Source organism: Frieseomelitta varia, unplaced genomic scaffold, assembly GCF_011392965.1.
Source record: "Frieseomelitta varia isolate USP_RPSP 00005682 unplaced genomic scaffold, Fvar_1.2 scaffold_20, whole genome shotgun sequence".
NCBI lineage: Eukaryota > Metazoa > Arthropoda > Insecta > Hymenoptera > Apidae > Frieseomelitta > Frieseomelitta varia.
In genome coordinates, this window is record NW_025109750.1 from 3,278 (window position 1) to 18,548 (window position 15,271).

At 36.7% G+C, this 15,271-nt stretch overlaps 1 protein-coding gene across 6 annotated transcripts in view; it reads left to right on the forward strand.

Moving 5' to 3' along the window:
- The first annotated feature begins 657 nt into the window (after window positions 1–657).
- LOC122526860 (glutamate receptor ionotropic, kainate 2-like) overlaps window positions 658–15,271 on the forward strand; it is an 80,859-nt gene continuing 66,245 nt past the window's right edge. For 4 of the 6 annotated variants that reach the window (XM_043650457.1, XM_043650459.1, XM_043650461.1 and 1 more), the window contains exons 1-3: window positions 658–842; window positions 1,934–1,987; window positions 2,075–2,239. In XM_043650457.1, the coding sequence (XP_043506392.1) occupies window positions 771–842; window positions 1,934–1,987; window positions 2,075–2,239 (291 nt within the window). In that variant the 5' untranslated portion in view covers window positions 658–770. Of the gene's footprint in view, window positions 843–1,933; window positions 1,988–2,074; window positions 2,240–15,271 lie in introns of those variants that run through there. The other 2 variants (XM_043650460.1, XM_043650463.1) reach the window with 2 other exon arrangements.

Sequence of the window (15,271 nt, forward strand, 5' to 3'; positions counted from 1 at the left end):
CGTACGTATCTACTGTCATAATTATTGGCTTTCCCTCGTCGGAATATTTTCGTCGAAGAAAAATTAGAAATCTTTCCGCGAATATCCTTCGCCTGAAACATCGGAAATTTTTTTATCACGATTATTGACTTTACTGTTCTTTCGTCGTCGAGCTATTTCAATCGGTGGAAAGATTAAGAATCTTTCCTCTGAAATATTTAAAACTTGCCCTGAATTCTTGACACACATCTACTTGCCACGATTATCGACTTCTGAGCTATTTCAATCGAAGGGAAATTAAGAATCGAAGGTTCTAGGTTAATTTGAGAGAGCTGCGGTTGAAATATTAATTAAGAACCACAGGTAAAATATTAATTAACATTCTAACTAAAGGATGGACCAGTTCACTCGTCATTAGAAAATTGGAAAATCTTTAATTCATTTTTTACGCTGGTGAAGCATGATTCTTAGCTACATACATCCGTACATTAAATTTCTTAATTTAAAATATCAACACCGCTGTCTTTCTTCACATAGATATAAATACCTGAAATACCAAAGAATTAAATATCAGTTTGAATTTTCCAATTGGTCAGTTACGCTCCTCGCTACAATTAAAAGAAACGTGAATAATCTCGAGTTGATTCTAATCGATGTAACGCGCTCCAACTTAATCGGGTGTTTCAGGACTGGTGAAGCTACGAGAGCTCGTAAGGTCGCCGAAGTCTCGGGAGATCGAGGTTAACCTCAGGCAGGCCGACCCGGATTCCTACAGGCAGGTTCTATCCGAGATGAAAAGCAAGGAAATACGAAATCTGATCGTGGATACCAGGCCGGAGCATATGCATCATTTTCTACGAATGGTAAATACATATTCCTGTATCGATTTCCCGTGCCGGTGGCTTCGATAATCCCGACGCGTCTTCGATGTAAATATCTCCCAGCCATTCGAACCGCCGCTGGCGCGTTTGCTCTCGCCTCCTCTCCCGATCTCTCTTCCTTTTCTTTTGATATTTAAATCGTGTAACGCAAACCTTCGCTGCCTCGAGAGCCACGACCGTCTTTGAAAAATTAAAACGCAAAGTGTGTAGACGATGAATTTTTTTGGAGGGAAATTGAAAAGTGTGAATAATCGAACAGAATGTGTATAATGTGTAAAATGTACGATTCTAAAATAGGAAATAATTGAGATCGAATGTATATTTGTCGTAATATGTCACGGATGACTCTAAGATGAGACAGTTTTCTATTTAGTTACGTTGATTCTCTTAAATTGTCTTGTTTGATCATTTGAAATTCAACGGAGAACATTTCATTATATAAAATGAAATGTTAAGTTCTCTTAACCCCTTCGCTTACTATTGTCAACGTTAGGCCTCGTAAAATATCTTTGAGAAGTAACGAGGAATAATTAAATATTCAATGATCTCATCTTTTTTTCGTGAATCGTACCCAATTTTGCACTTTGAAGTTTCCTGTAAATGTATAAAATTAACAATCAATTGGTTAACTTTTAAGTGGGAACCAACTTTTAATCTAATCGTTAGATCCCATTAGAAACTATATAAATTTAACCCTCGAAAACAACTGATTCCTGCACAACCCTCTACCAGAAGTTAGTCGAACGCCAAAGTTTCATAGTTACGTATAAAATTATCAACCAAATTCGACAATTAACATGTAAACGAAATCAGCACGCGATCATCTAAAGTTACAGAAATTGAACCTATTCGATATCGAAATCTAAATAACTCAAATTTCATTTTATCAAAATGACCGGAAAAGTCGTCGCCACTGAAGGATTAATATTAAAACGTCCGACTTCAAATTACAGTAACCGCGGCCGTCTGTACGAAAGTTAATACCAATTTAAAATCGTTCGATGAGCGACAAGCGATATACGTACATACCTCACTGATGACTACGATCAATCGTTGCACGCGTTTGCTTTCAGATCCTGCAGCTGCAAATGAACGACTACAAGTACCACTATCTCTTCACAACTTTCGTAAGTACTCTCATCGATAGAAGAGGAGGGGGACAGCCAGACGGATCTTCACCCACGCGAGTCGATAACCGAGCCGATCTGTTCCAGGATATCGAGACCTTCGACCTCGAGGACTTCAAGTACAATTTCGTCAATATCACTGCCTTCCGTCTGGTGGACGCGGAGGATGTCGGCGTGCGGGGCATCCTGAGGGACATGGAGCGATACCAACCGTCCGGGAATACGATCCTCAACAAATCGAGAGTTATACAGGTAGGAAAGAAAGAGAGAGAGAGATTCGAAGCTGTGCCACGAATGTGTCGACTACCGAATATTTGCGTCTGTGTTCTAAGGATGTTTGCGCGATCTGTTATTGCACCACGGCTCTTCGATATTCGCGGCACATACGACGCGAGGGATTGATTTTTATCCGACGGCTACGTGTCTGTTTGCTCGGTTAAATGGACGCGCCGAGTCGATGGTGACGATTGTATGCAGGAGGTGTTGCGGGGCTTCTAAAGGGGGATTTCGAGATTCTTTCGAGAATTATAGATAAATGTAGATAAATGTGGGGGGGGGGGGAGATCTGCAGGCCTCTGGTCGTCTATTTAGGATCGCTGGAAATTCTCAACGTGTTGTATGTTCTCAGGACAATTGTAGAGAAATTGTAACGAAATCGTGTCGAAATTTCATTAAAAGTTTCGTTACAATTTGTTCAGATTTTGTAAAACTGGAAATCCTTGGTTCCATATTTAAAAAATGGAATTTGGTAATATCAATTGATTAAACAGAAACGCAACTTAAGTTTATTGTGTCTTAATATTAAAGTTTACGTATAATATTTATTGTGAGAACTGTGTATGAGAGAGTTTGTATTTATACGTACAAGTGATTTTACTAAAGAAAAAAGGTCTAAGGCGTTGAAAATTAAGACTGATCTTAATTCAGTGACCGGAGACTTTGAATAAAATTAGAGTTGTCATGGTTACAATCAAAGAGGGTGGTAAATTTTATTTGGAATGGAGATAAAAAATAACAATTTCAAATAACGATTGTAGTGATTTATTACTGTTATTTTAAAAATAATATGGAACAATCAAATAAATCACACGAGGTGATATATAATTGAATCAGATTCTATTTGAAAATGTAAAATAATCTTATTTAACGGCCAAATAATTTTAAATGTTAATTTGGATTCTTAAATTTAATTCTTCGGAGTTACCATGAAAAGAAATCACATTAATATTATATAAAATAAACTAAAATAGCACCCGAATATTTTTTTATTCTAGAAATTGTAGAATTTACGTGAAACGCAAATTAATATATTATTACCCAACATCGGATGACAGGTAAAATGATTTTTATTATTATTATTGTACAAAAATTTATATAGAATGACAATTTCAATAATTCTTCGACATTTAAGCAGAAGCTTTAACAATTTAAAACAAGCAAAAATAATAACTCCTCGGGCTTTCTATTTTTAATTTGCCAGGCTCTCTCTCTTTCACACAATTTTCCATTAGCCTCGAAAGTTCCGATGATCGATCGCGTTCGATATTAATTTTATTTCGATAATCGAGGCATTCTACTGAATCTTTCTCGCAGCGAAACAAGCAGGAAATTCATCCAGGCAGCAAGTATCACGAAACGTTATTATGAATAATTGGAAACCTTTCGATGGTAAACGCTGAAAATTCCGCGTTGTGTCCGGCGTTGGCTATACTTTATTGATCGTAAAGCAACGACGCGAAAAGCAGGCCGACGATGGAAACTGTCGAAACACGTGTCGACCCGTGGATGTAAAACAACACGAGGAGAAAAGCTCCATGGGAAATAGCGTGCTCGATCAACAAACGCTCGTACGCTGGTGAGGACAGGGCCGGGCATTATTTGAATAAAATATTTGGAAGTCGGTTGTTTAAACAAACCATCATTTTATTTGACTCGACGTTGTACCTTGAAACAACTTTACGGTAGTTTATTCGAGCAAGAAAATGTTTCTTTAAAAATTATCTCGTTGTTCAGCTACCAAATGAAATAAATTTTTATTCGTCTTATATTTTTGTATTTCCTATTGTTATGTTTCACTGAGAAACACTTTAAATACTGATCGGTTGAAGTATCACCTTGTCCCGGGATTGTTTGTTATTTTATTTCAATGAATCAACTCAAATAAAAAGCCACTTGATTGATTTGATTTGAACGTGCGGCGAACGTTGCTTCTCCGATGTTGTTTTGAAAAATAACAGTGATGGTTCGTTGTTCCAAATTATTATCTGATAGATTGTGGCCACACTTGGGTAAATATTCGGAGCGTTGAATTATGGCGGAGGTTAAACTAGCGCGTTAATCGAATCTCGTCGGTGATACGGCTTTTTTTCGGGAGCGCAGAACAGCGACCTTTGTGCTTATACGACACGTGAACCTTGCTACTTTTTCTCGATTTGCATTCAGATTAGTGTGTCTGGCCTGACATCAGTTAACTGTCGCGTCACCTCCCGTGACAAAACGAAATTTCGAAACTGGCTGTATCATCCGGTCTCCGTGGAATTCTGTCCACATTTTTATATTCGTACACGGGCGGAACGTAATAAAAGGGGGAAATATTGTGAAATTTACCAGAGAGGAGATTGCTGCTGCCTTTTGAAGTTTTTCCGAGTTTCATAATTATATGTTTCTTCATTGTCTTTTCTGTTGATGGAGAAAAATGTTTGAATACTACATGAATCTAGTATTTTAACCCATTTCAACGGAACGAGAAAATCTAAATTTAATGTTCTAATTACGACTGTGCCTGTTTCAAGTTTGATTATTATCTGCTTTTTCATTGTCTATGTTATATAATTGCGGGAAAAAGGTATCTCGCCTTAAGAAATTCTATTAAATTTAATATTCTATAAGTAAATAGGATTCCCATTTGTTTCTCCTGTTGTTCTCCTTCTTGGTCATCTTTGATATGAAATATTAATAATTAGTCGAACTATCAGAGCACAACAAAAATTAACAATCCTTCAAACGATATTACAATCTGTATCAGAGATATAACACATATTTCATTTCTCATTTAAGAAAACTTCCAAATCCAATCATATCTCGAATTTTCACTCCCGTCTGTTCTTGATCACTCCTCGAGTTGGTAAACTTAACCTGTCCCAAATTCGTACTAAACTTGTTATCTTCACAGACACAACGTTTCACGTGAAAAATTGTCCCTCGACTAAAAAAAGAAAGAGTCCATCCTAAATTTAATATCCCAAACTCGCCTGCTATCTGTTCTCCATCGCTCTTTCCATCGATTGCACGGGCAATCGAAGTTGCACGAAAGTTGAGAGCTCTTGAATTAGTACTAAATCTGACATCTGCCGCAGCGAGCCAAGTATATCACCTCATTTCAAAATCTTCATAAAATTCCGCTAGGATTCCTCCGCATGGTTTAATAACGGGAAGCTACGTCGCTGAAAATGCAAACGGCTGTCCGGGCTTATACAGAGGCCATCTGGTTCACATTCTCTTATTATTCCAGCGGGCACAGTTCGTCAAGATAACCAAATTCTCTTCGTTTTGTTTGTCCGAAACGCCGCGTTCTTTTGTCGCTGCTGTTTTTCATGCAAATAAAATCCACAGGACCACGGGGTAACGATAAAAAGAAAGAGAAGAAATAAGTCGGTGTACAAACGAGATCCTCTCGTCCCTAGAATAATATGAAAATCTTCTAGAAGTAGCCTGGTCATTTTCTTTTATTCTAACGTGAACGCGGTGATTGTTAGTGATGTCTCTGAGGAATGAAGACAAACGTCTTAACTAATCCATCGTGGACAATGATTTGACACGGTATTATGAAAAATACTTCGATTTCTTTAAGTTTCGCTTTAAATATGCAAGAAGAAAATAAATATTAAACCATCAAGGATCGAGTAATACTTTATAATAGCGTTAGAAATACTTTGATTTCTTTAACACTGGACCTACCAAAGTGATCGAAATGACTAATTTGTAATTTTTTTTTTTTTTTTAGAAATGTTATAAATATAAAATGGAATATAAAATTTTGAGATTTAAATTAAGTTTTGATCTATAAGCTTTAACAGACGTTAGTAGCTTTAATATAAAAGTTTGTGTGCTCCGTTGTGTTATACAATTTTTCTGTCTTTTTTTTTTTTTACTTTAGTGACTGATGGAAATTTTATACTTCAGTCGTCGGTAGTTCCAGCATCAAACGTGACGTTATAGAATTTAAATGGATGATATATGGAAAGAAAACGCATTACAGAAATACGTGGAATTTCCTTTAATATTAAAAAGTGGAATTCGATATCCAATATTAAAAAGTAGAATTTAATGATATAAATTGATTGAAAAGGATTGAGATGTTACGTTAATACTCTTTAAAGAATTAATAAATAAACGCAGACATTGTTGGCGATTTCGTTGGAGAACAAAGAGACAAAATTGATCGCAAGTCTCGATTAACCAACTAACTAATCAATAAATGGGTTTAGATAGTGGCAACATCTACGTTAGCTTTATTTATGTTATTGGGGATGTTTCAATATTTCCAGGGTTTCCTTAGAGGGTTTCCTTTCCAGGAATGCAACCCTTGAGCTTGACTGTTGAGCTATTTTCTATACAATTACTACAGTGCATGTATACATGCAGCTTCTATTTTCTAATTGATACAGGAATTAATGGTTAAAATATCTAAACATTTATCGTAGAAAATAATTTTTATATTGATCAAATTTCAAAATAAATCTGAACAATATACAATATTTAATCAAATAAAATCTAATGATATTTTAATCTCAAATATATCATTGTTAAACATAGTTCATTAAATTTTATTCACATAATAATTTTAAAATACTTTCAACTTTCTATTTCGTTTATACGTATTTTGAAGAGAACTTAATTAATCGTCAACTTCTTTTTAATTTTAAAATATTTCGAGTCAGTCTGAAATTGAAACGTGCAATAAATTATGATAATTTCAAAAGTGATTAAAGAAATTTTTTTCAATCCCTCAAAACTGCAACAAAATTGCGTTGAATTTCTCATAAATCCGTTCACTCTTAATGCCAACGAGATTGCAATATCGTCTCGTACAATAGACGATACGCTCATAAAAGATTTCCAAGTATTCGAATCACTGCGCACGCGAACGCGCCCATTCCTTTTCCATTCCATATTTTAACGGGCTAACGCCAAAAACACGTTGCTCCTCTATAGAATATAACTTGGGTATAGGTCGGTTTGGTAAATAGATTTTTCGCGGCTCACCAGACGTAACCGCTTTTCATAAGACACATCGAAGCACGAGGGAAACGAGACGCAGTCGGAGGAATAGCTGTCACAAAAGAAACCGTATTTCTCGCCGAGCCGGGGAACTTAATTCGCTGGCTTTTAAAGTCGACGCTCGCTTGAAGTGCCCTCGAACCGCTCGTTTGAATCGACAATCGGGTCCCGAAGAAATGTGTCGGATAATATGGAGAGAGGGAGAGAGAAAGAGAGAGAAATTAAGAGGAAAATCAAATTAACACCGGAGGAGATTTCTCTCGGAGGAACGAAGCAACGTTGAGAAAGAAGAAAAAAAAAGAAAGAGTGTTGGGTGTATTGGGAGATTTAATCGAACGGTTGCTGTGGTAACGGAATTATGCTCCCTGTTTGATCCGTTATCTTGTCTGCAGAAAGAATCGTTTTGCCAGTCCTGTGTTTTTTTTGGGGGGGGGGGGGGGGGGGGGAAATGCGAAGGAAGTTTGAGGAGAAATGTATGGAAACTTTCTGAGATGATTTACGATATTCGTCATAGTGATAAAGTGAAGAAAGAAATTTTCTAATTATCCAGCTGTCTTTGAAGCTTTTTCTATAAATCAGATCTCTGTATTTTGCACAGAAGTAAAATAAATAGCTTTGCGTTTTGAAAGTGAATTTTGTAACATAGATTTTTAAAGTATAACCTGAGTATTGTGTTCGTGAATGTGTTGGAACTCTTACCATAAAAGAACTTCTATGTGTAATATTATGTGTATTATGTAAAATATTTTGATATTTCGTTGATACTGTGAATGAGACACAACGACAATTTGAAATCAATGTGTAAATGTATATTAGTTATTATAAATGTAGGCATGAAGAGAATTTTCAAACAGGTAGTTTATAAAAATATTTGAACACTTATGACAAAAAACTCTCATGTGGAAATATTTTGAAATTTTCATGCCAGTTGAATATGTATGTCAGCAAAATTTAAAACCAATTCGAAAATGTAATATATATATATATATAGAAATTGTAAAATGCTTACTGCACATTAGTATATAGCATGAATAATCAACCTAAGCATAAAATAAACATATTAAAGAAGATTCCACTGAATACTGAGGCTTAGTAATATAACAAATAATTTAAGTACTCTAAATGTATGCACACATGAACCAACAATAATCTTGTCGAATACAATCGTGAATTGTGTCTCATCACAGAACTATCGAAATTTCAGAATGTTTCACGCGTATGTAATAAAAATACCAATTTTTAAAAAACACTAATTTTTTATCTGGACAAATAGAAAATCATAATCCATCAATCGGATACAAAAAAAAAAAAAAAAAAAAAAAAAACAATCAGAAGCTCAAATACAGAGCTCTTGTAAATACAGCTTTACAAATTGACGTGCACGTGTACCACACCAGTTTATAAACATTTCTCCACACGCGAGAGACAAATTTTCGATTTAAAAAAAAAAAAAAACCTCGGTTTTTTTCGGTATAAAGCGTAAAAATATCGCGTTGCCGCTACATGGTGGCAAATAAAGAGAAATCCTACGCCCTCGTCGTATCACGAACGCGCGAGCCAAATTGAAATATCACCGTTTCGTCTGTACCGTATAAAAATTTCTCTGTTCCGTTTGTTTTTCGCGTTAAAAAGAATCGAGGCGCGTGATCTTTAATCTCGTTCCGCAGATTCGAACGAACGCCCACGACTTTTCGACCGTGCTCGCGCGTTGCACGTTCATTTGCACCGAATGGAAATTCAATTTGCAAATCGGCAGCGGGCAAGAATCGTAAATTTCAATTAAGATCGGGGCAAGAACGAGGCTATGAGAGGGGCAAGTTTGTTAATTAGAGGGGCAAATTCTTCCACGAGCGCGCGAACCGAAATTACAAACCGGGATTGAACAAAACTATTGATTTTTGTAATTGCAGAAATACACGGCAGAATATTAATATTAAATAAATGTAATACCTATAAATGTGACGTTTAATGATTAATCTCGTAAAAATTTTAATTTACACGATCGTCCGTGGTTTATTTATAAATAATAGTTATACCTGTTACGAATTTTACATTTTTATATTTCAATATTACAGTCGGCGAAACAGAAACGTTTATAATATTTTAAAAGAGATGTTTAATCAAAAAATCATACATATTAATAAGAATTTGTTCTCGCATCTTTTATTTCAATTTCATTTGGAGAAATGAACAAGTTCGTATAAAAGATAGAGAAGAAAATACTTAGTTAACTAAATTTCGATTAAATTTGACTAAATTTGAATTAAGATACTATAGAATGTACAAAAATGATCTATTATGAGGAGCAGGATAGTCCAATAAGTCATAAAAGAATTATGAAAGACCTCTTCATCATAGAATTCATCGTAAAAGTTACTCGATCGAATCTATATATAGTTTGAATGGCAATCATTAAAATGAACAGATCTGCACAATCACGATTCATTTCAATTTCATCGATGTCAATTTTCGACGAAGGCGCCTGCATCAAAAGAAAAGTCTAACATCCGTCACATTGACGAGTTTGGTATACGATTCCAGTATTGAATTCACATTGTCGAGTAAATAACAACTCTCGGCGATCGAATGCGAGAAGAAAATCGCCGACTCGAGAAGCGACGAGAGACGTTCGTCGTTAAGAACGTTCAACGTTAGTTTAAATGAAAAGTATTTAACTGCGCCCTTCAATTTTCTTTGTTCCACAGAAATAGGGATGAGGTCGGGCGAGGGGGTGGGAGGATAGAGAAGGAGCTGGGGGATGCGCGTTACTTGGCTCTCGCCGCGGGAAACTTTCGAAACAATAAAGTTTCTGAAAGGTGGGACGAATCGCCTGCAATTAGGGATCTTCTCCCTGGAAAATAATTCTCGACGAGGGAATTGCCGGTCGTTACGTTCCCATTTCGCGAGCGTTCCGCGTAACGTTTTAATCGGGCAGATTAGCCGCGGCCGAAGCTTCTAATCGGGACCGGTTGATCGGGCCGCCGCTCTGGAAAACAGGCACACGCGCGAACCTTGAGATGCGATTTCTTTCTTCGTTCGAATGTCTTTGTGCGGGCGGATAATCTCGCTGAAAAGCGAAAGGAAACCGTACAAGCTTAATCACGTGACGGCCGAGTGGTGCGCTCATTTCGCTAATTGGGTAAAACTAATAATAGCCGGGCAGTCGACGTCTCCTCGCTGCTTTTTTCGTATCGTTTGTAACCAGGGTTCGAATGAGAAAAGACCGCGACGTTGTGCAACACTCTTCCCGCGTGAAACGACGTCTCGCGGGAAGTCGCTGTTCGACAGACGGTAAAGTGGAACAGATTTCTCTTTTTATATCGGATCGAAAGTTTGCACGTAAAGACAGTGAGGAACATTTGAATTAAGAGCGCTAATGCTGATCTAGTCTGGAGAGATTAACAATGGCAAATCTGTTTGATTGAGATTGATGATCGGTATCTTTGTTGCCTTTATTAATTATAATATCTTTACTTTGTATAAAAATGAATTGCAACAAACGAGATAATTAGAATTTCAGTGTACATGACAAAATTAATTTTGTAATTTTGTGAAAAGTCTTTCGAAACTTTCCCATGATTCTCGCTTTTCAAGTTGGATTTTCTATAATATGTGAAATTGTCAGTTCAAACATGATTGATCTCAAATTTTCCACAAAAACATGAAAACCCACAGTCTAATAGTGCATAAAAAATTTTCACGATTTGACTATAATTTTCTCTTAATTTTCAAACTTTTCTCTATTCTCTGCATAAAAATGTCTTAGTTCTAATGTAATGTCGAATGTCGAGTAAATAAGTTTCACGATCAAATAAAAGAGGAAACAATTATCGTTTCTTTTTTCATTTAAATAAGAATTTAGTTCTTATGGTAAAGGATTCTCTTGCTTATTCTCCCATGGTTTTCTCAGGAGTCCGTTGCTTTTTCAATGATACTCTTAAAGGAATCACACACAGCATACATTCTTGCCACGTACAAGCAAATGTCCACATAGTGTACCATGCATGCTAAATTTCCACGTGCATTCTCTAGATACCTCTTCACTCTCCGCTGCGCACTACTATTCTAGCACGAAAATTCTCTCAGTCCTAAATCGTTTGCTATTCATAGAAAATTTTATATTCGTATTTCAAAGAACTTTTCCATACTGTTACATCACTATCGTAAGTTGACCAAAGAATTGTTGTTTTTTTATTTTTATAATTACGAATATTAAATACGTAATGAATTAAAGGAATAAAATCTTCAGATGGTCTTCAAATTGTCGTTTTCCATATTAAATATTACACAAATATCGAATAAATGATATAAATTAGTATTAAAAACTATTTAAATTCTAATTGAAATCCATTTCATTTGTCAATGTAGTACAGAACTCGGTGATTGGTAAAACTAAGGAAATATCTAATTTTTCGATGGTCTTGTAACAACTTCATAATCTTGTTATTATGACAGTATATGCATATTATATTTCAGTATGCATCTTAAATTATAATATACATGCATTTCGTGTTGTTTTAGAAATATTATAAGAACCTTTCATCTTGTAAAAAATATTTCATCTGCGAACAACGTGTTTTTCAAAATTGACTCTTGTCGCCGATGCCCCTTCTCGCCTTCCAATAGCAAAACTTCTCGCGCACGTAATCTCACTTCTTTTACAATCTCTTCGCCTTCGAATGGAATTTGTCAGGCTGAGATTATTACTTCGGACAGTCTTTGTTTTGAGATCTCCCGCTGGTACCACCACGCCGCGTCCGCAGAATTCTACCTGTCTGTCTGTTCACCTCTGTCATTATTCCCTTCGACCTTTCCTCTACCTTCCGCAACTTTTTCCCTGCTCCTCCCTGCAAGTTAAACGATCAAGTTAGCCAACACAAAGTTCCAAAAAAAAAAAGAAAAAGAGAAAACAAAAGAAAAAAGAAAAAGAAGAGAGAAGAAAGCAAAGGGAGAAGAGCATAGTCACAATCAAGCTTAGTTGAAAGTGGCAGGAGAAGGGAAAGCGTGAGCTGAAAGAAGGTTGAAGCTTTTGAGGATGCATCGTGAGCTAACCACCTTTGCCAAAGGCACAAGCTGGCTCCTGGACACAAGGATGTACACCTGTTAGACCGATCTTTTTGCCGAAGGAGACGAAGGGTGTAGAAACGAGGGGCCGAGGCGTGGCTCGTCTGGAAAAATAAACGCGCGTCCGGCTATGTGTCTGCGGCTCTCTTTTTCGAGACGTCGAGAGCTTGTTACAAGGTGGACGCTCCTTGCATACTGATCCGTTTCTTTTGTAGCGTGGAGTATCAGTCGTGTGGTAATCAAGATGGCTGTCGATTCAAAGTATCGAACGAACTAATTGAATTCCAACGCGTTGCCGATCTGTTTCTGATTTCTCTGAAACGAAGACTCGGCCGAAGGTGAATGGCTCGTTGGAGTTTACTTCGTCAATTAGTGCTATTGTCGATTTAACGATTTTGTTACTCGAGGTTCGAGGATTTTTCTCGATCTTGAAGGCCAAGCAATTGCAAGTGTCTAGCTTCTGTAGATTGTTCTTCATATTATTTATTTGTAATATAAGTCTATTCTTTTTATCTATCATTAAGGAAGGAATTTATAATCGCTATTCGATGCATGGTATTTGATCAATTCTTTCTTCTTTTGGGAAAATGATCAGAGATGGAATTCTTTGTTAGGAATGTTGAGCTTCTTCTTTTCTTCAAACTTTCAAAATTTCGAAATTGTGCAAATTAGAGAATGCATAATAATGAATAAAATAAAAGGAATAGTAGCGAAAGAGAAGAGAAGACAAGTAAATATATAAAGAAATAAATTTCATCAAATTCTCAATGAAATTAAACCAAGTAATACTTCATCATACTATTGTAAGTATTTCAATTTTTTGAAATTTCATGAAACTTTACAGAATTTAGGGCTGAAAACATAATTGAAATTTCCTTTCGTAACTCCAGTGTTGCGGAACAGAATTTAACGACACGAGTTGATTCAAAAAATCGCATTGACATACTGATCCTCGATACATTAACAACCAATCATAGAAATCGTGCATAAAAAGAATATTTTATTCTCTAGAGAACTATGATAAAATATTCTTCCTTATCTTTCGACTCTCTTCGAAATTTAGAAAATCGCAGAAGAAATATTAGTTTCTTCGAGTTCCCTCTTTCCATAATTCCAATAACTGAAGAAGAAAAGTAGAATTTACCATAAGGCAAATCACAAATTAACGAAACGTCACGTCGTTGGCAACTTAATGAGAGAAGCTTGGTGGAGAACAGTTCTAGAGAAGTGGCAAACGCTTGAAACAGTGAGCCACCTGTCTCCCGGCATTCTTTCGCTACTTTCATCTGCCACATTCCAGCCGGCCAATGAATCACCGAATTCAGTCGACACAAAGGGGGACAACCTCTGCTTTCGCCGCCATAAATCAAGCTATCTCGCGCTCGAGGGAGTTTTATTATTTTATCCGGCAGGCAGTAGTCGTCCGGAATCGGTCTTTGCAACAACGGGATTCCAGGGGTTGGCAGGATGGCTGATTTTCCTCTCTCGTCCAGCTGCTACCCTGCCAGCTGTGAGCCTGGCGTGCATCCTGAAGGCCGCTTATTAGATTTTAAATTTCATGCTATTGTAGCTGCACCTTCCGCGGTCGTGTCGCGACACTTCCGCCATGTTCCGGCACGCTCCACGCGAAATTTCCTTGATTCCTTCCGTGGTTTGTACCTATCGTTATCATAAGAAACATCGTCATTCTTCTTTTTTTTTTTTTTTTCTTTTTGACGTTACAAGGTCTCATCTTTTGTCGAACGCAGATAAATAGTAATAAATAATGAATAATAGATGATTAATCTCTCACGTACAATGATTGTTCGCACTTTGTATTTTCTCGAAGAAGCTTAAATTATTGATAGAATTTCTATCAATATTCCATCGAGCGAATATTTTCTAGACTTGTGCGTTTTCTAACATTCTAATGGCGCGTCGCGACGTTTCCACCTTCGTCCGAAACATTCCACGCGAACTTTCGCAAATTCCTACACCCTATCTTCTCCCCCTCGCCCCTTTGTATCCATCGATCGTTCGAACGAGTATCGTCGCTCCTCGCGCACGATCGATACACCGTTTTTCTTCGTCGTGCTTTCCGTTTGCATTTCCGCGCAGTTACACCCGGTGTGCAATTAAGTCGAATCGTTGATTAATGCGCGACAACGCGGCTGAAGTAGCTGGTTTCAATCGGGAACGAATTCCGAAACGAAATTGCCGCGAATGATGTTTTGCTCTTTGTTCCTTTGCCAATATTAAATTATAAATCATGAAGATCCTCTGTTACCGCGCCCTCCCAACCAAGTGAAAGACTGTCCTTGCGGACGAAATTTTCGTGCACGACGATTACTCGAGATTCGCTTTAAATGCTAATGAACATGACTGATCCGCGCTGCTCTCGAAAACAGACGGGTTCCGGGGGATTTCTTCTCCCTCCTCGCAATCCTAAGCTAAGAAAAATGACAGGGCCGACGAATTAATTTCCACCGATGATTATTCCGTTACGGTGGAGGATCAAGACATCTGATAGAGGTCGTTCATCCACCCTTGATCTCAACGTTGATCTCGCGATTCATACGAGCCTCTCGACGAATGGCGCAAAATTTCAAGAAACGAACGTTCGTATTTCTAATTATTTAGAAATAATGGAAAATACAGTTCTGAGTTTTAAAAGTTACATGAAAATTTTAAATCGAATAGAATAGATTTTGGTGGAGAAATTACCAGTTTTGTTTATTTAAAAATTTTATTTTCTTTATTCTTTTATTTTACTGAATTACCAATTACTTTGGACAGCATTTAATTTAAATTGCAAGCGAGAAATGGCAGTTTAAAAGATAGAGGAGAAGAAATTTAAAAAGTGTGTGGGTTAATAAGAAGAGGTGAAGAAAAATTTGAAAAAAATTTAACGGAGATGCTTAAAAAATTTTTTATGCAAATTACCATTGACAAAGATAAAAC